Consider the following 20,826-nt stretch of genomic DNA (forward strand, 5'->3'; position numbering starts at 1 on the left):
CCACCTGTAATCGAAGACTATCCTCACTATTTACCACCCACCAATTTTCATATCATCCGGGAACTTACTGATCAACCCTCCTACATTCACATCTAATCAACTGTGGGGCGGCATTGAAAGGGTGTCTTCTGGCAGAAAGATGGTGACAAGCGTGTTAAGCATCCCAATGTTTCTCAATGAAAGTTAACTTCATTTGCACCAAACCTCCTCCTCATTCAAGTTATTACACCTGTCAAGTTAGTTTAAACCCTTCCCAATAGCACTTGCAAATCGCTCTGCAAAGAAATTGGTCGCAGTTCTCTTGAGGTGCAACCTGTTCACTCTGTGCAGGTCCCACCTCACCACAACTGATCTCAACATCACAGGAATGAAAAGCTTTCCCTCTTGCACCATCTCTCCAGCTGGGCATTTCACTGCTCTGTCCTCAGTTTTTGTATTCTATGTTGAGCCTGCTATGGGAAGTAATCTGGAGATTACTACTTCTGAGGTCCTGCATGCTAATTTCCTACCTAGCTCTCTAAATTTGGACTCCAGGATGACATCCCTCTTTCTACCCATATCGTTGTCCCAATGTAGGCCATACCTGCTGGCTGCTCGCCTTCCCCGCTAAGGGTGCTCTGCAGCCCTTCAGTGACATAAACTCATCAGATATCAGAGCAGAATTAGGCCATTTGGCCCATCGAGTCTGCTCTACCATTTGATCAGAGCTGATCTCATCCTGGCCTTAACTCCACCGTCCTGCCCATTCTCTGTAACCCTTCAACTCTTTGTCAAAGCTCTGAGTCATCCAGACTCGAAACGTAAGCTCCCTTCTCTCTCCACAGTTGCTGCCAGACCTGCTGACATTTTCCTGCATTTTGTTTTTGATTTAGATTCCAGCAACCGCAGTAATTTGCTTTTATCCTTCGGTTGGATTCATGGGCAGGATTCTCTGCAATCGGCGCGATGTCCGCCGACCGGCGCCAAAAATGGCACGAATCAGTTCGGCATCGCGCCGCCCCAAAGGTGCGGAATTCTCCGCATCTCGAGAGGCCGAGCCCTCACCTTGAGGGGCTAGGCCCGCGCTGGAGTGATTTCCGCCCCGCCGGCTGGCGGGAAAGGCCTTTAATAACTTTGCCGTGTAGCGCATGCGCGGCAGTGGCCGCTCACGGCATCCCCGCGCATGCGCAGGGGAGGGGGTCTCTTCCGCCTCCGCCATAGTGAAGACCATGGCGAAGGCGGAAGGAAAAGTGTGCCCCCACGGCACAGGCCCGCCTGCGGATCGGTGGGCCCCGATCGCGGGCCAGGCCACCGTGGGGGCACCCCTCGGGGCCAGATCGCCCCACGCTCCCCCCAGGACCCCGGAGCCCGCCCGCGCCGCCTTGTCCCGCTGTTCGAAAGGTGGTTCAATCCACGGCGGCTGGCGTGGGTTGACAGCGGCGGGACTTCGGCCCATCGTGGACTGGAGAATCGCCGGGGGCGGGCCCGCCGACCGGCACGATTTCCGCCGACCGGCACAGCGCGATTCCCGCCCCCGCCGAATCTCTGGTGGCGGAGAATTCGGGACACGGCGGGGGCGGGATTTACGCCCGCCCCCGGCGATTCTCTGACCCGGTGGGGGGTCGGAGAATCGCGCCCCATGTTTGTAGCCACAAACACTTGTACGTTTCCCAACTATCCAATTACTGATCAGTCTTCTGCTTTTTTTGGTGTCTTCCTGTGGGTTCTATCCATGGACCTGGCTCTGTCAGCTCTCCCCACATGAACTCTCACTCTCAGCAGCATTCAGATCGAAATTCTGCAGAGATGCACTTGGCGGCTCCTACATCTTTTGCAGTTGCATAGTGACCACATAAATAAACGTGGCATCTGGAAAGCTCTTAACCTGTTGGAGATATCTGAGTGACTCCAGCTCCTGCTCAAACTCTGAAATTTGGATCGAGCAACTCGGGACAAACTATTTCTTCTGGCAAGTGGGTAACCAGAGGTTATAGTTTTAAGATGATTGGTAAATTCCTCGGGAGGAAATGAGAAATAATTTCTTTGCAGACAGAGTGTTGTTCAAAGCTGGAAGGCTGCAGCAAGCAAGTCCCACAGGGAGTTTCAAAAGGCAATTCGACTGATATTTGAAGATTAACTTGCTGGGTTATGTGGAAAGATTTGGGATGTGATTGGTTAAATTGTCTTGATTTTCTGAAAATACTCACCACCATGAACTTTATTGTTATGTTTCTTTAAATTCTTCACATCAGAGTAGGAATTGCCACACAATTCACAGATAAAAGGTTTTTCACCTGGAAGAAAGACTTTAAGTGAATATTTATGCAATTGATGTCAGTCATGCAAACAACATGCACATAGGAATTAAAAGCAGGAGGCCATTCTGCCCGAGCCTACGCTACCATATAATGAGATCAAGGTTAATCTGATTGAAACCTCAACTCCACAACCCCCCTCCTCCAAACACCCCTCTACCCAGAGGAAGCTTCATCCCCTTGTTTACCAAGAATCGATCCAGCCCGGCCTTTACTATCCTTTAATGAAGAGTTCCAAAGAGTCACGGCCCTCCTCATCTTTGTCTTAAATGGGTAACCCCTTATTTTTAACAGTACCCCTAGTTCTAGACTCCTTCACAAGAGGAAAGATCCGGGGCGGCACGTTGGAGCAGTGGTTAGCACTGCTGCCTCACGGCGCCAAGGTCCCAGGTTCGATTCCGGTCCTGGGTCACTGTCTGTGTGTAGTTCGCACATTCTCCCCGTGTCTGCGTGGGTCTCACCCCCACATCCCAAAGATGTGCAGAGTAGGTGGATTGGCCACGCTAAATTGCCCCTTAATTGTAAAAACAATAATTGGGTACTCCAAATTTATTTTAAAAAACAAGAAGAAACATCCTTTGCACATCCACCCTGTCAATATCCCTCGACATCTTACATGTTTTGGGGCAGCACGGTAGCATTGTGGATAGCACAATTGCTTCACAGCTCCAGGGTCCCAGGTTCGATTCCGGCTTGGGTCACTGTCTGTGCGGAGTCTGCACATCCTCCCCGTGTCTGCGTGGGTTTCCTCCGGGTGCTCCGGTTTCCTCCCACAGTTCAAAGATGTGCAGGTTAGGTGGATTGGCCATGATAAATTGCCCTTAGTGCCCAAAATTGCCCTTAGTGTTGGGTGGGGTTACTGGGTTATGGGGATAGGGTGGAGGTGTCGACCGTGGGCGGGGTGCTCTTTCCAAGAGCCGGTGCAGACTCGATGGGCCGAATGGCCTCCTTCTGCACTGTAAATTCTATCTATCTATCTATGTTTCAACCGTATTGCATGTTACTCTTCTGATCTCCAGCAGATACAGACCTGATTGGCCATCTGCTCTCCCTGCTGCAACATATTCCAATATTTGAAAATATTATTTCATGGGAGTATTGCCCTTGAGCTGAGTGGCTTGCTAGACCAAGAGAGCGGAGCCAGAGAAATAGAAGAACGTGAGAAAGAGCAAGACAGAGAGTGGAGCCGGGAAGACACCAGTGCGAAAAGGAGCGGAACTAGGAGGAGTTAGGTGGATAAAAGTGCACAAAAAAGAGTGACACTCAGGAGAGCTGGGAAGGAGAAAGAGAGAGACTGGGAGTGGTGGCTGGGAGGTAAAAGAGCTCGAGAAAAGAGCGAGACTGAGAGCGAGTTTTGGGACGATAAAAGAGTGCAAAAAAAGCGAGTCGAAGAGCTGAGCCGGGAGGATAAAAGAGCGAGACAGAGCGGACTGCTAGCTTTGAGCTCTTCTAGTGATATCAGATTGCAAAAGTGATGCTGGGGAAGTGGAATCGGCTGATTAGGGGAGTACGAACGGATAAGTATTTACTACTTTTATTGCTCATGGTTTGGAAGGTCGATATTCTGTAGTAATGAGGACCAGGGAAGGGGCCTACAGTAATTAATATTATTTGATTTTAAGTATCTTCCAAAAGGCAGGAGAGCTCCAAGCCTTGATTTGCTCCTCCTGCTCCATGTGGGAGGCTGGGAACATTTCCAGTGTCCGGGACCAGCATGTGTGCAGGAAGTGTCTCCACCTGCAGCTCCTGGAAGCCCGGGTTTTGGAGCTGGAGCCGCTGGGGACACTGTGGAACATCTGCGAGTTGGAGAGCATCGTGGATAGCACATATAGAGAGGTGGTCACACCGCAGGCTCAGACTCTGCAGGCAGGAAGGGAATGGGTGACCACTAGGCAGAGCAAGAGAGCGAGGCAGGTAGTGCAGGAATCTCCTGTGGCCATTCCCCTGCAAAACAGATATACCTTTTTGGATACTGTTGAGGGGAATGGCCTCTCAGGGGAAAGCAGCAACAGCCAAACTCGTGGCACCACGGTTGGTTCTGCGGCAGAGGGGAGGAGTAAAAAGTGCGGGATTTGGTTGCAAGGGGAATAGACAGGCATTTCTGTGGCTGCAAACGAGACTCCAGGATGTATGTGCCTCCCTGGTGCTCTGGTCAAGGATGTCTTGGAGTGGTTGCCGGACATTCTAGACGGGGAGGGTGGACAGCCAGTGGTTGTGGTACACACCGGTACCAATGACACAGGTTAAAAAAGGGATGAGGTCCTGAAAGCAGAATATTGGGAGTTAGGAAGAAAGTTGAGAAGTCAGACCTCACAAGGTAGTGACCTCAGGATTACTACCGGTGCCACGTGCTAGTCAGAGTAGAAATAGCAGGATCTATCGGATAAATACACAGCTGAAGAGATGGTGTCAGGGGGAGGGTGTCAGATTCCTGGGGCATTGGGACCAGTTCTGGGGGAGGTGGGACCAGTACAAACTGGACGGGTTACACCTGGGCAGGACTGGGACTGATGTCCTAGGGGGAGTATTTGATAGAGGGGTTGGGGAGGGTTTAAACTAAAATAGCAGGGTGATAGGAGTCAGAGGAGGAGGAAACAAGGACAAAAACAAAACACAGAAAGTGGAATAAGAAAAGTGATAGGCAGAGAAACCAAGAGCCACAGTGAAAAATATCGTGAACAGGACAAGTAATGTTGAAAAGACTAGCTTAAAGGCTTTGTGCCTTAACGCTCAAGAGTATTCATAATAAAACGGATGAACTAATCACGCAAATAGATGTTAACAGGTATGATATAATCGGGATTACGGAGACATGGCTGCAGGGTGATCAGGGATGGAAACTAAATATCCTGGGGTATTTTGGGAGGACAGACAAAAAGGAAAAGGCAGTGAGAAAGGATATTAGCTCTGACAATGTGGAATCTGTATGGGTAGAGCGGAGAAACACCGAGGGGCAAAATATGTTGGCGGACGTTGTACATAGACCCCAAACTGCAGTGATATTGGGAATGGCATTAATCAGGAAATTAGAGACGCATGTGTTAAGGGAACATCTATAATTATGGGTGATTTTAATCTGCATATAGATTGGGCAAATCAAATTAGTCACAATACCGTAGAGGAGGAATTCCTGGTGTATATACTGGGCCAATATATACTTTGAGCAACCAATTAGTGAAGCGACTGGGTGCTGTGTACCGAGAATGAAATCACCGGGAATCTAGTTGTGCGAAACCCCTTGGGGTTGAGTGACCATAATGTGATAGAATTGTTCATCAAGATGGAGAGTGAAGTAGTTGTTTCTGAGACAAGGGTCCTGAATCTTAACAATGGAAACTACGATGAAATGAGGCGTGAGTTGGCTATGATCGATTGGGGAATGTTACTTAAAGGGATGACAGTGGATAGGCCATGGCAAACATTCAAGGAACGCATGGGGAATTGCAAAAATTAGTAATTCCTGTATGGCACAAAAATTAAAAAGTGGGCAATCCATGGCTTACAAGGGAAATTAAAGATAGTATTAGCTCCAAGGAAGAGGTAAACCAATTAGTCAGAAAAAACAGCAGACCTGAGGATTGGGAGCAGTTTAGAATTCAGCAAAGGGAGGACCAAGGGATTGATTAAGGGGAAAATAGAGCACGAGACTGAACTTACAGGGAACATGAAGAGAAAAGATTGATGAAGACAAATGTAGGTCCCTTACAGTCAGAAACAGGGGACAAAGAAATGGCTGAGCAACTGAACACATACTTTGGATCTGTCTTCACAAATGAAGATCCAAATCAGATACCAGAAATGTTGGGGAATGCAGGGTTTAGTGAGAGGAACTGAAGGAGATCAATATTAATAGAGAAATGGTGTTGGGGAAATTGATGGGATTGAAGGCGGATAAATCCCCAAAGCCTGCAAATCTGCATCCTAGAGTGCTTAAGGAGGTGGCTCCGGAAATAGTGGATGCATTGGTGGTCATCTTCCGGGATTCTATAGACTCTGGAACAGCTCCTGCAGATTGGAGGGAAGTTAATGTCACTCCAATATTCAAAAAGGGAGGTAGAGAGAAAACAGGGACCAGTAAGCCTTACATTGGTAGTGGGAAAAATGCTACAGTTCATTAAAAAAAAAATTATAGCAGAGCACTTCGAAAACATTGGCAGGATCGGACAGAGTCAGCATGGATTGATGAAGGGGAAATCCTGCTTGACAAATCTACTGGAATTTTCCGAGGATGTAACTAGTAGAGTTAATGAGAGGATGTGCTTTACTTTGACTTCCAGGAAGTTTTCGACAAAGTCCCGCATAAGAGATTATTGTGTAAAATTAAAGCACATGGGATTGGGGGCAGTGTATTGAGGTGGATAGAAAACTGGTTGGCAGACAGGAAACAAAGAGTAGGAATTTTCAAATTGGCAGGCAGTGACTAGTGGGGTACTGCAAGGATCAGTGCTGGGACCCCAGCTATTCACAATATATATTAATGATTTAGATGAGGGAACTAAATGTAATAGCTCCAATTTTGCAGATAACACCAGGTTGTGTGGGAGGGTGAGCTGCGAGGAGGATGCAGAGATTCTTCAGTGTGATTTGGACAAGGAGTGAGTGAATGGCTGATGCAATATAATGTTGATAAATGTGAGGTTATCCGCTTCGGTAGCAAAAACAGAAAGGCAGATTATCTGAATGGTTATAGATTGAGAAGGGGAACGTGCAGCGGGATCTGGGTGTCCTCGTACACCAGTCGCTGAAAGTAAGCATGCAGATATAGCAGGCGGTAAAGAAGGCTAATGGTATGTTGATTCACAGTTTAGTTGCAGGAGACAGAGGGTGATGACAGACGGCTGCTTTAGTGACTGGAAGCCAGTGATGTACCACAGGGATCTGTGCTGGGTCCCCTATTGTTTGTCATTTATATAAATGACTAAGATGACTATGTGGGTGTAGGATCAGTAAGTTTGCGGATGACACAAAGATTGGCCGGGTGGGTAACAGTGAGGTTGAGTGTCTTGGGTTACAGGGAGACAGACGGGATGGTCAAATGGGCAGAAATGTGGCAGATGGAATTTAACCCTGAAAAGTGTGAGGTGATCCACTTTGGAAGGAGTAATGTGACAAGGAAAGATTCAATGAATGCCCTGACATGGGGAAGTTCCGAGGACCTTGGAGTGTTTGTCCATAGATCTCTGAAGGCAGAAGGGCAGGTTAATAGGGGGGTGAAAAAGGCATATGGGACACTCGCTTTTATCAATCGGGGCATAGATTACAAAAGCAGGGAAGTCATGTTGGAGTTGTGGAGAACTTTGGTGAGGCCACAGCTGGAGCACTGTGTGCAGTTCTGGTCGCCACATTATAGGAAGGATGTGATTGCACTGGAGGGGGTGCAGAGGAGATTCACCAGGATGTTGCCTGGGATGGAACATTTAAGCTATGAAGAGAGTTTTGATAGGCTTGGGTTGTTTTTGCTGGAGCAGAGAAGACTGAGGGGTGACCTGATCGAGGTGGACAGGATTCTGAGGGGCATGGACAGGCTGGATAGGGAGCAACTGTTCCCCTTAGTTGAAGGGTCGGTTACGAAGGGGACACAAGTTCAAGGTGAGGGGCGGGAGGTTTAGGGGGGATTGGAGGGGAGACCTTTTTCCCCAGAGGGTGGTGAGGGTCTGGAACGCGCTGCCTGGGGGGGGGGGTAGAGGCGGGTTGCCTCACATCCTTTGAAAAGTACCTGGATGAGCACTTGACATGTCTTAACATTCGAGGCTATTGGCCAAGTGAGACAGGTCAGGTGTTTTTCATGCGTTGGTGCAGACTCGATGGACCTCTTCTGCACTGTATTATTCTGTGAATCATAGCGAGATGATTTGAGTACAGGAGCAGGGAGGTGTTGCTGCAATTATACAGGGCCTTGGTGAGGCCACACCTGGAATATTGTGTGCAGTTTTGATCTCCTTTTTTGAGGAAGGATGTTCTTGATATAAAAGGAGTGCAGCAAAGGTTTACCAGACTGATTCCTGGGATGGCAGGACTGAAATATGAGACGAGATTGAATCAGTTAGGATTGTATTCACTGGAGTTCAGAAGAATGAGGGGGCATGTCATAGAAACCTTTAAAATTCTAACCGGACTGGACAGGGTCGATGCAGGAAGGATGTTCCTGATGGTGGGGTGTCCAGAACAAGGGATCACAACTGGAAGATACGGGATAGACCATTTAGGAGTGAAATGAGAAGACATTTCTTCACCCAGAGAGTGGGGACCCTGTGGAATTCATTACCACAGGAAGTAGTTCAAGCCAAAACATTCAACGTTTTCAAGGCATTGGATCTAGCTCTGGGTGTGAGAGGGATCAAACTATATGGCAGAAAAGTGGGAATGGTTCACGGAGTTGGATGATCACAATGCACCTGCTTCAGAATCAGAGGAGCTGCGAATGGTATTGAGGAGGATTTCCCCCGATGACCATTTACTCCAGTTTAGCTCGGGCTCCTTGATGCCACACTCGGTCAAACGCTGCAAGGGCAGTCACTACTACCTCCCCTCCGGCACTGAGCTCTCTTGTCCATGTTTGAACAAAGCAGTAATTAAGTCAGCAGCTGAGTGACCCTGGCAGAACCCAAACTGAGTGAGCATAGAATCTTAGAATTTACCGTGCAGAAGGCAGCCATTCGGCCCATCGAGTCGGCACGCCTTGGAAAGAGCACCCTACTGAAGCTCACACCTCCAGCCTATCCCCGTGACCCCACCTAACCTCTTTTGGACACAAAGGGCAATTTATCATGGCCAATCCACCTAACCTGCACATCTTTGGACTGTGGGAGGAAACCGGAGCACCCGGAGGAAACCCACGCAGACACGGGGAGAACGTGTAAACTCCACACAGACAGTGACTCAAGCTGGGAATTGAACCTGGGACTCTGGAGCTGTGATGCAGTAGTGCTAAGCAATGTGCTACTGCGCAGATTTTGCTGAGTAATTGTCACTTGATAGCGCTGTTGATGATTCCTTTCATCACTTTACTGACGATCGAGAGTAGACTGTAATTGGCTGTGTTGGATTGTCCTGCTTTGTGTGTACAGGACATACCTGGGCAATTCTCCACATTGCCGGAAGGTGTCAGTGTTGTACAGGAACAGCTTGGCTAGAAGTTCTGGAGTATGATTCACACTACTGTTGGTACACAGGGTACAGCAAGTCATTTAAATATAACTGAATGTTGTCTTTTATTACAAAAGGAATGAAATGTAAAAGTAAGTACAGAGCATCCGTGAGACCCCAGTTCTCCTATTTAAAGAAGGACGTAAATACATTAGAAGATAGAGCAGATAAACACGTGGCTAAACAGCTGGTGTAGGAGGGAGGGTTTCCATTATCTGGACCACTGGGAGCTCTTCCGGGGCAGGTGTGACCTGTATAAGAAGGACGGGTTGCATCTAAACCGGAGAGGCATAAATATCCTGGCCGCGAGGTTTGCTAGTGTCACACGGGAGGGTTTAAACTAGTATGGCAGGGGGGTGGGCACGGGAGCAATAGGTCAGAAGGTGAGAGCATTGAGGGAGAACTAGGGAATAGGGACAGTGGGGCTCTGAGGCAGAGCAGACGGGGAGAAGTTGCTGAACACAGCGGGTGTGGTGGCCTGAAGTGCATATGTTTTAATGCAAGGAGCATTACGGGTAAGGCAGATGAACTTAGAGCTTGGATTAGTATTTGGAACTATGATGTTGTTGCCATTACAGAGACCTGGTTGAGGGAAGGGCAGGATTGGCAGCTAAACGTTCCAGGATTTAGATGTTTCAGGCGGGATAGAGGGGGATGTAAAAGGGGAGGTGGAGTTGCGCTACTTGTTTGGGAGAATATCACAGCTGTACTGCAAGAGGACACCTCAGAGGGCAGTGAGGCTATATGGGTAGAGATCAGGAATAAGAAGGGTGCAGTCACAATGTTGGGGGTATACTACAGGCCTCCCAACAGCCAGCGGGAGATAGAGGAGCAGATAGGTAGACAGATTTTGGAAAAGAGTAAAAACAACAGGGTTGTGGTGATGGGAGACTTCAACTTCCCCAATATTGACTGGGACTCACTTAGTGCCAGGGGCTTAGACGGGGCGGAGTTTGTAAGGAGCATCCAGGAGGGCTTCTTAAAACAATATGTAGACTGTCCAACTAGGGAAGGGGCGGTACTGGACCTGGTATTGGGGAATGAGCCCGGCCAGGTGGTAGATGTTTCAGTAGGGGAGCATTTCGGTAACAGTGACCACAATTCAGTAAGTTTTAAAGTACTGGTGGACAAGGATAAGAGTGGTCCGAGGGTGAATGTGCTAAATTGGGGGAAGGCTAATTATAACAATATTAGGCGGGAACTGAAGAACCTAGATTGGGGGCGGATGTTTGAGGGCAAATCAACATCTGACATGTGGGAGGCTTTCAAGTGGCAGTTGAAAGGAATACAGGACCGGCATGTTCCTGTGAGAAAGAAAGATAAATACGGCAATTTTCGGGAACCTTGGATGACGAGTGATATTGTAGGCCTCGTCAAAAAGAAAAAGGAGGCATTTGTCAGGGCTAAAAGGCTGGGAACAGACGAAGCCTGCGTGGAATATAAGGAAAGTAGGAAGGAACTTAAGCAAGGAGTCAGGAGGGCTAGAAGGGGGTCATGAAAAGTCATTGGCAAATAGGGTTAAGGAAAATCCCAAGGCTTTTTACACGTACATAAAAAGCAAGAGGGTAGCCAGGGAAAGGGTTGGCCCACTGAAGGATAGGCAAGGGAATCTATGTGTGGAGCCAGAGGAAATGGGCGAGGTACTAAATGAATACTTTGCATCAGTATTCACCAAAGAGAAGGAATTGGTAGATGTTGAGTCTGGAGAAGGGGGTGTAGATAGCCTGGGTCACATTGTGATCCAAAAAGACGAGGTGTTGGGTGTCTTAAAAAATATTAAGGTAGATAAGTCCCCAGGGCCTGATGGGATCTACCCCAGAATACTGAAGGAGGCTGGAGAGGAAATTGCTGAGGCCTTGACAGAAATCTTTGGATCCTCGCTGTCTTCAGGGGATGTCCCGGAGGACTGGAGAATAGCCAATGTTGTTCCTCTGTTTAAGAAGGGTAGCAAGGATAATCCCGGGAACTACAGGCCGGTGAGCCTTACTTCAGTGGTAGGGAAATTACTGGAGAGAATTCTTCGAGACAGGATCTACTCCCATTTGGAAGCAAATGGACGTATTAGTGAGAGGCAGCACGGTTTTGTGAAGGGGAGGTCGTGTCTCACTAACTTGATAGAGTTTTTCGAGGAGGTCACTAAGATGATTGATGCAGGTAGGGCAGTAGATGTTGTCTATATGGACTTCAGTAAGGCCTTTGACAAGGTCCCTCATGGTAGACTAGTACAAAAGGTGAAGTCACACGGGATCAGGGGTGAGCTGGCAAGGTGGATACAGAACTGGCTAGGCCATAGAAGGCAGAGAGTAGCAATGGAGGGATGCTTTTCTAATTGGAGGGCTGTGACCAGTGGTGTTCCACAGGGATCAGTGCTGGGACCTTTGCTCTTTGTAGTATATATTAATGATTTGGAGGAAAATGTAACTGGTCTGATTAGTAAGTTTGCAGACGACACAAAGGTTGGTGGAATTGCGGATAGCGATGAGGACTGTCGGAGGATACAGCAGGATTTAGATTGTCTGGAGACTTGGGCGGAGAGATGGCAGATGGAGTTTAATCCGGACAAATGTGAGGTAATGCATTTTGGAAGGTCTAATGCAGGTAGGGAATATACAGTGAATGGTAGAACCCTCAAGAGTATTGAAAGTCAAAGAGATCTAGGAGTACAGGTCCACAGGTCATTGAAAGGGGCAACACAGGTGGAGAAGGTAGTCAAGAAGGCATACGGCATGCTTGCCTTCATTGGCCGGGGCATTGAGTATAAGAATTGGCAAGTCATGTTGCAGCTGTATAGAACCTTAGTTAGGCCACACTTGGAGTATAGTGTTCAATTCTGGTCGCCACACTACCAGAAGGATGTGGAGGCTTTAGAGAGGGTGCAGAAGAGATTTACCAGAATGTTGCCTGGTATGGAGGGCATTAGCTATGAGGAGCGATTGAATAAACTCGGTTTGTTCTCACTGGAACAAAGGAGGTTGAGGGGAGACCTGATAGAGGTATACAAAATTATGAGGGGCATAGACAGAGTGGATAGTCAGAGGCTTTTCCCCAGGGTAGAGGGGTCAATTACTAGGGGGCATAGGTTTAAGGTGAGAGGGGCAAGGTTTAGAGTAGATGTACGAGGCAAGTTTTTTACGCAGAGGGTAGTGGGTGCCTGGAACTCGCTACCGGAGGAGGTGGTGGAAGCAGGGACGATAGGGACATTTAAGGGGCATCTTGACAAATATATGAATAGGATGGGAATAGAAGGATACGGACCCAGGAAGTGTAGAAGATTGTAGTTTAGTCGGGCAGCATGGTCGGCACGGGCTTGGAGGGCCAAAGGGCCTGTTCCTGTGCTGTACATTTCTTTGTTCTTTGTTCTTTAAGTAGTTCAGAGGAGTTTTACTTTGTCTCCCAGTCGAAATATTTCTCCCATGTCTCACTGACCTGTAGCCACTTAAAATGGCCAACTCCAGATTCAAAATGGTGAACGGCAAAGGCTGATGGCAAAGTCAGCCAACAAGACAAAAACCAGCAGCTGCAGGTTGGCTGTCTATTTACCTCTGGAAAGGCCAGACAATATCGATACCAGCAACCATCAGCATAACAAAACAACAGCCATCTGCATACTAATGAGCAATCCCCGGGAACAATAAGTAACATTTTGACACACAAAGCAAAGCCACACTCCTCGGCGCCAGCAGGAGCCAAAACAAAGGAGGTAAACGAGCACCTTAAGACCGCCCATCGATCAGGGAACTGCTCCAGTATTGGAGAAAATCGAACCAAGTGATTGGGACAAAGTCCAATCACTTGGGACCAGGTACAGGGTCCGCCTCGAAAGGCGGGAAGCCCCTGGGGACTATAAGAATTGAGCCCCAAGTTCAAATCGCTCTCTTCACACTCTTCTTCCTGCCCGGGTCACCCAGCAACAATGAACCAACATTGACCGTGACCGGTGCAGTGACTCCAGTGATCATCAAACTCGTAAGTCTTAATTCAACGCTCGCTACGATATAGGCGCTCCTAGCTACCAATCTGTACCAACTTCTAATCCCGCAGACTCAGTACCCGAACTAAAGGACATTTGTTCCCCTGACCTGGTGGGCCCGTTCAAAGTTAAGTACAGGTCTGTTAGTTGTAGAAGTAGCTTAGACGTAGAATTTGTGCACGAGTAGCGATTACGGTGTATAATAAATGTGCTTTGATTTAAATCTTACTAATCGGTGTATTGGATTATTGATCATTACTCGGACTTGAACCTCGTGGCGGTATCATAAAGATACCTGGCGACTCGAGAGCAAAGGTAATAAAACAGAGCAATTGAACCAAGGAGAAAATTAGCAACATTATTTGGCGACATCCTGACGGGACCCGATCTAGAAGTGGAAAACCACTCTGGGAGAACCCAGAATTTGAATTAGAGATCCAATTGGAAACAGAAAACCACAAGTGTTCAAGCAGTTCTGATCAATACTCATAATTCAGAAGTGTGCATGCGCATGCGTAACTAACAGGGCGATAAGGTAAAACTGATAGATTTTTTGTTGCGACAAAACTGTCGGAAGTTTGTATATCGGAAAGTAGCGAAAGCCGTACCCGTATTTACAGCACCGCCTTAATACACCTGCCCCAAATTTGAAGAGCAGCATTCGGATAGGAAAGGTGGCAATGCAGCGCCTCATGAACCCAGAGGAATTTGCGGTCGCAGCGACCAGTAGCAGTAGAGTGGGACAATGTCCCATTTGGGAGGAAGCGATCAGGAAGTATCTCAAAGGGAAAGGATGGCCCCTTTGGAATGAATTCTGTGACAACGAGGAATCAGGTCCTGGGAGTATAGGACATACTTGGTGGGAGAACCTGAGCGAGATCCACAAAAAGAGCTTAGGGAAAGCTCGCAAGCCGATGGCCTGTTTGGCACAATTGCGAGGCACAGAGGAGGTAGTTAGGACGCTCCGGAAAGAAGTTGAGGGCATACATCGAATGAGTAAGGTCGATGTAAGCGAGGTAGAAAAGGAGAATTTGGAATTGAGAAGGAAGTTGGCAGCAAAAGATGGAGAGGTGGAGGATGCCAAAAGGGCACACCAGTCTTGTCTGGCGCACTTAAGCAGCTTCCAGTCTCAATACGAAAAGGCCTATCAGGACACGCAACGTGCAGTCCTGGTATGTGAAGAAACAGAAAAACAGGTAGAAGCATTGCAGAGACAATGCAGCGATCTAAAGGCAGCATTAAGAACACTCCATGCTGCCACCACAGAACAAAGACAAAGCACGTTAGATCACGCAAAGTGCCGGAAGCAGATTGCAGAGCTGCAATCGCTACTTTCAGTTCAGAAAGGTTTCCAGGAAACCTTTGGAGAAAAATGAGATCAGGAAGACGGCCCTGATTGGGAAGAATTTAATGAAACAGCGCAGAGATATGTTCAGGGAACATGTGCGCAGGGAAAACCACAAAAGAGGAAAGCGCCCCAAACCTCACACAGCAGATAGTTCAAGCTCCAATGAACCCAGTAACCACCCACCGCACAGCCACATCGGACGATGTGGAATTTCTATACTCCACCCCCTTAACAGTGACCCAATTACTGAAGATCACATCGTTCCTCCCCACCTCAGACCCCCATCATTTCTTTGCCACAGTAAAGCGACCATGTGTGGCCTGGATGAGAGAGAGCAGGTAAAGCTCACCGTTTTAGGTTTAGACCCTTCAGTAGCAGCAGCCCTTCCCGACCCACAAAATGTAGGAGGAGGCACCCTTGCAGAAATACATACCGCGATCCTGGATGCGATCGGGTATAACCGGGGTGACTCCGTAGATGGCCTCAACAAATGTAGGCAAAAGAAATCCGAGCACCCCACAGCGTTTGCTGGACGCCTGTGGATCCACTTTGCAGCAGTCTTTGGAGACTTAGACCGTGCCCATTTGTCCCCAGACAACACGGCCAAATGGACCCGCACCCTTATCTCCCATGCGACAGAAACAGGACAGAAAGCCTGCGCGAGTTATGATCCCTCAGAGGAGGCTCATAATGAGAAGTGGGTAGTGAAAAGATTGTCCGGCGCTTGGGAGCAATCTATACAAAGTAAACCCGCAGTCAAGAATCCCGAGGAAAAGCAGGCCGGCGCAGATATGCAGGCAGTAAAAACACACCAGAACTCCGCATGGGTGAATGAGGGAAAGAACAGCCCCCTACCCAAGTCACAGGAGTGTTACAACTGTGGACAGTTGGGACACTTCACAAGAGAATGCAATGCCCCTAAAAAGCCACAGAGAGCCCAGCAGACGGGCACTCTGAGTAAGAAAAAGACAGAGTCCATTCATAGCGTTAGCGCCCGTTCAGATCAGACGGAGTTGACTGGAACGGACTGACGGTGTACGGGCACCCCAGTTGGGTCTGCGACACCCTTTGGGATATGTCCGGACGACCGGTAGTTGCAGCAAAAATTCGGGGACAGCCCATCGAATTTCTCTGGGACACAGGAGGGTCCCGCACCACAATAAACTCCTCCACCATGTTTCAAAAAGACACGTGGCCCACTACAGCCACCATCACCCTCAGCGGCTTTACAGGCCACTCACAGCAGGGACACATCACAACCCCTGCACCCATTCAAATCGGTAACATCACCCCAAGCACCCTGTAGTTTTAGTTGACCTGCCCCACACAGCAGAACACATTCTGGGAATCGATTTCATGAATTCCCATAATCTTTCATTCAATCCAGTCAATCAGTGTGTCTGGAAGATGGCAAAATCCGCAAGAGCCTCCACAACGCTCAACATAGGAGAGTACGCGAACAAAATTAGCGCAGTAGGCGAATTTTGGTTCAACCCGACCACGCTTAGTACGGACAAGCAGGTTAGGGTAGTTCTGCAAAAGAAGAGGGCAGCATTCGTGACCCACAAGCATGACTGTAGACGGAGATGACTGGCTCCGTACAAATAACAGGACCTGACCCTAGACCCCCAAAACAGTATGGATTTCCCCAAGAGGCAGAGGGAGAAATCTCAAAGGTAATAGAAAGCTTATTAGAGCAGGGTGTACTTAGATCAGTAGCCTCCCCTAATAATGCCCCGATTTGGCCAGTGAGAAAGCCCGATGGATCATGGCGACTGACCATCGATTACCGGGAACTCAACAAAATCACCCCCCACAGCAGTAAGAAGTCCCGAGACCATGCCCAAGCAGGGACTCAATTCCCGATTCTTTACGGTTTTGGACGTTAGTATTGGATTCTGGTCCATTCCATTGGCAAAGGCGTGCCAGTACAAATTTGCCTTCACCTTTAAAGCTCAGCAGTACACGTGGACATGCCTTCCACAAGGCTCCCATAACTCCCCCTCCATTTTCCACCGACAGCTGGCAAATGGTTTAGCCAAATTCTCTCGCCCCGAATGTCTGGTTCAGTATGTAGACGACCTACTACTGCAGACAGACACCAAGGAAGAGCACATTGAGCTTCTGTCTGAACTCCTGGAACTCTTACACTCAATCAAAGTCAACCCCAAAAAGGCCCAGATTTTGGAAGAAAAGGTGATATATTTGGGAACAATTATCACGCACGGTAAACGCGAGATCGAGCACAAAAGAATTGACTCGATCGCTAAATTGCCCCTTCGCCAGAACGTTTCAGCCCTCCGGTCATTTTTAGGACTGGTTGGCTACTGCCGAAACCACATTGACGGTTTCGCCAGCAAGGCAGCGCCCCTCTCAGGCCTCCTAAAAAAGGGAGCCCCCTGGGAATGGCTTCCGCAGCATACATATGCTGTGGACTCTTTAAAACAGGCACTCATAGCCGCCCCCGCACTACAAGTTCCAGGCCCGCTTTCCCCTTACGCCATAGAGGTAGCGACCACAGACCGCACCCTTTCGGCCGTGCTCCTGCAGGAACGGCACGAACAGTTAAGGCCCGTAGCTTACGCCTCCAGAATTTTAGATGCTGTGGAGCAGGGATTTTCAGCCTGTGAGAGGCACCTGCTCGCAGTATTTTGGGCAGTGCAGTATTTTTCGTACATTACCGGACTGAACCCCATTACAATTCTCACCGAACACACCCCCACCCAACTTTTACTGGACAGACGACTCAAGGACGGTACAGTAAGTCAGATTAGAGCAGCTAGATGGACCCTTCTCTTGCAGGGACGGGACATCACTGTTAAAAGGACAAAGACGCACACCTTTTTAGTCGACAACTTACAGTACCCCGGAACCCCCCATGAATGTGAATGTAAAATTATCAACACAGACCCCTTGATCGCTAAAACACCCCCCAGACAGATAGGTAGTTCAACCCAGAGCCCCCAGCACACAGACACGTGTGAGCCCATAAAGATCTATGTGGACAGATCTTTCACAGTCTTGGATGGGAAGCGCATAACAGGTTGCGGTATATATGTTGAGGACGCGCCCTTGAGGAAATATCGTTAAAACTTCCAGGCCACTTAGGCGCGCAGGCAGCAGAGCTCGCGGCCATCGCGTATATAGTGGAACACCCAGATTCCTTCCCCAGCCCAGCAGACATATACTCAGATAGCCTCTATGTCTGCAACAGCCTCACGGAATTCCTGCCCCTGTGGAAAGCAAGAGGATTTGTTTCCGCAGACGGGAAACCCCTCCCCTCAGCCCCATTGCTCCATCATATTTTACAGAGAGCCAGAACAGGACTTTTGGGATAGTCAAGGTTCGCAGTCACCATCGTTCCTCCCCCCCGGGAAATGTAAAAGCCGACACTGGCTAAAGCAGGTTCCAGGCATGGATATTTTTGGACACCCCCCGAAAGCGCACCAGTGAGTGCAGTTCAGGTCTCACAGACAAAGATCGAGAATCTAGTAGAGGCCCAGAAGCAGGACACCAATCTCAAGGAGATTGTAAAAGGAAAATATCCAGCTCCCTATGAGAGGTTCAAAAATGCACTGACCACACATGACGGAGTGGTGTTAAAAGACACCCGTTATGTGGTTCCTGAACAGGACAGGAATCAACTGATTTGTTTGTTCCATGACGGTCATGGACATCAGGGAATCGATCCCACTACAGCCCATCTCAAGCAGCTTTGTTGGTGGCCGAATTTAAAGGAAGATGTAAACCATTACATCGAGAATTGTCTTATCTGTGCCCAGAATAATCCGGACAGATATTCCAAAAAGGCTCAACTCAGCCACACCCGACCCGTTAATCGCCCCTGGACTAACCTCCAGATCAATTTTATAGGACCATTGCCCCCTTGCAGGAATGGCTATAAATATGTACTTGTGGGAATTGACACATTTACGAAATGGGTGGAAGCATTCCCAGCCCACACAAACACTGCAAAAACCACAGCCAAGATTTTGACCCACCACATCTTTACAAGGTGGGGACTTCCCCGCAGCATTGAATCAGACCAAGGTTCCCATTTTCGGGACGTGTCATGCAGAACGTCCTCACGATATTTGGCATCACCCAAAAATTCCACATAGCATACCACCCACAGTCGAGTGGTATCGTGGAGCGCATGAATCGGACCCTAAAATCCACCCTCAGAAAAATGGTCCAGCAAAACAACATCACTTGGGACTCGGTCCTCCCCTTTGCGCTGATGTTTTTGTGTAACACAATTTCAACTTCCACAGGTTACACCCCACACACCCTCATGGCCGGACGCCCCATGAAAGGCACAGAATATTTGTTAGGTTTAGACTTGATCAGCCCCGAAGTGACTGCCCTCACACACGAGAAAGCAGTAGAACAATTAGTCGAAAATGTTAAAACGGCTCAGCTAGCAGCCGCAGTAAAATTGGGCATCAGAAAGAAACAGAGCAAGGCTTGTTTCGACAAGACAGTGCATGCGACTGAGTACAGTATAGGACAGCAAGTTATGCTCTCCGTATATAACCCCAGCACATTCCTGTCACCAAAATACTCGGGTCTGTACTCCATTGCGGACAAAGTAAGCCCTTCCGTATATAAAATAAAGTATCCCAACGGTAAGACTGCGAGGTTCCATATCAACCAGCTGAAGGCATATGGAACACAGTCTAACCACGCACACCACGTCATGCTCGACGCAGCACACCACGCCCCGCCCACAGCCAATGTAACCCTACCATCCCCCAAAACATCCAGCCCAGCCACGGACTCGACCTCGACTCCACTCCCTAAATATACACTCCGCCCCGGAACGCCCACAGACTGCAGCAGCAGCGACAGCGACTCGGACGATAGCCACAGCACGCCTCCCTACTATCCCCATGCAACAGGACCCACACCCAGCAACTCCGAATTCGATCCAAGTGATCCCTTCATGATCACTTTCCTAAACAAACCCCACCACCGACCACCGACCTACCATGACGACCCCGATTCTGTCCCCACACAGCTAGACACCAACTATTGGCACCGAGATAACTTGTTCTGACACGTCCGCAACGACGAGAGCGACCCCAACTCACACCATGCAGCCCTTTCAGCCGTAATACACTTAAGACTTTGGCACCCGGGAGAAGATGACGACCTTGGGTCTGACTCCCAAACCGAGAACCCCTTTGCGACCCTGTTCGCAACCGAGAACTGAGGTGTCCAGATGACGTTTTAAAAGGAACCGCTTGGGAGAAGTGGTGTCCTTTCTGATGGAACCTGCCGCATGTTTTATGTTGTTTGTAAGTTTGTTAAATGTTGTTTGTCAAACAGGAAACATTTTTTTCACGGCCCCACGCCTTTTCGGCCGAAACCTCTGAGGACTTGTCCGCACGCTCGTCAGCAGAAACCTCTGTGGACTTGCCCACAGAGACTCACTATTGCCAGACACTAGTTCAGAGGAACTAGCTTGTCTGCTGAGACTTGTTACAGTACCAGACGCCCGTTCATAACTGCCCTTCTGGTTTGAGGGAAAGAACCAATACGGCAGCCCCACCACGATGACTACATTTCTTGCCCGTTCTTGTCGGTTGCTCAGGCAGTGGAGAAATGGCTTGGGACCCGCCCTGCCTGGGAACCCCCCTCTGGTCAACTACGCTCGGGTAGGAGAGACACGGTATTGGTAGCCGTCCTACCCGGGGACTCCATCCAACTCTTACCCGTCGCGGCCCACACGCACCTCATTTTGGAAATTTTAGTTCAAAAAGTTGTTTTGTTTTGTTTCAGGTAACCCTTAGGTTGCCAACCACGTGCTATTTACATCCTGAAACGTTTGGATGGTAAATTGCGCAGTCTGCGAGACGGCTTGCACTGATTCATTATTTGGAAGTGTGTCTTGTCCTAAAATTCGGTTTTTGAAAAAAAAATGAGGGAGTCACACATAGTGACCAATTATAAAGGGAGTAATTGGCACTAAAGGACAGACAGACTATCGTACAAGATGTTAAACAAAGATAGTTACAGACACTATGCTTGTTTCCACAGAACTCCAGAAGCTCCAGGGCCGGAGA

At 48.6% G+C, this 20,826-nt stretch overlaps 1 protein-coding gene across 2 annotated transcripts in view; it reads right to left on the reverse strand.

The window, feature by feature from the left end:
- The window catches only part of LOC140389484 (myoneurin-like), a 200,534-nt gene that overhangs the window by 10,280 nt on the left and 169,428 nt on the right, over positions 1-20,826 (reverse strand). The window contains exon 7 of one of the 2 annotated variants that reach the window (XM_072473618.1): positions 2,187-2,273. The exons of the other annotated variant lie outside the window; for it this stretch is intronic. Within the exon in view, the coding sequence (XP_072329719.1) occupies positions 2,187-2,273 (87 nt within the window). The remainder of the gene's footprint in view (positions 1-2,186; positions 2,274-20,826) is intronic. 2 annotated transcript variants of the gene reach the window in all.

Source organism: Scyliorhinus torazame, chromosome 14, assembly GCF_047496885.1.
Source record: "Scyliorhinus torazame isolate Kashiwa2021f chromosome 14, sScyTor2.1, whole genome shotgun sequence".
Lineage (NCBI taxonomy): Eukaryota > Metazoa > Chordata > Chondrichthyes > Carcharhiniformes > Scyliorhinidae > Scyliorhinus > Scyliorhinus torazame.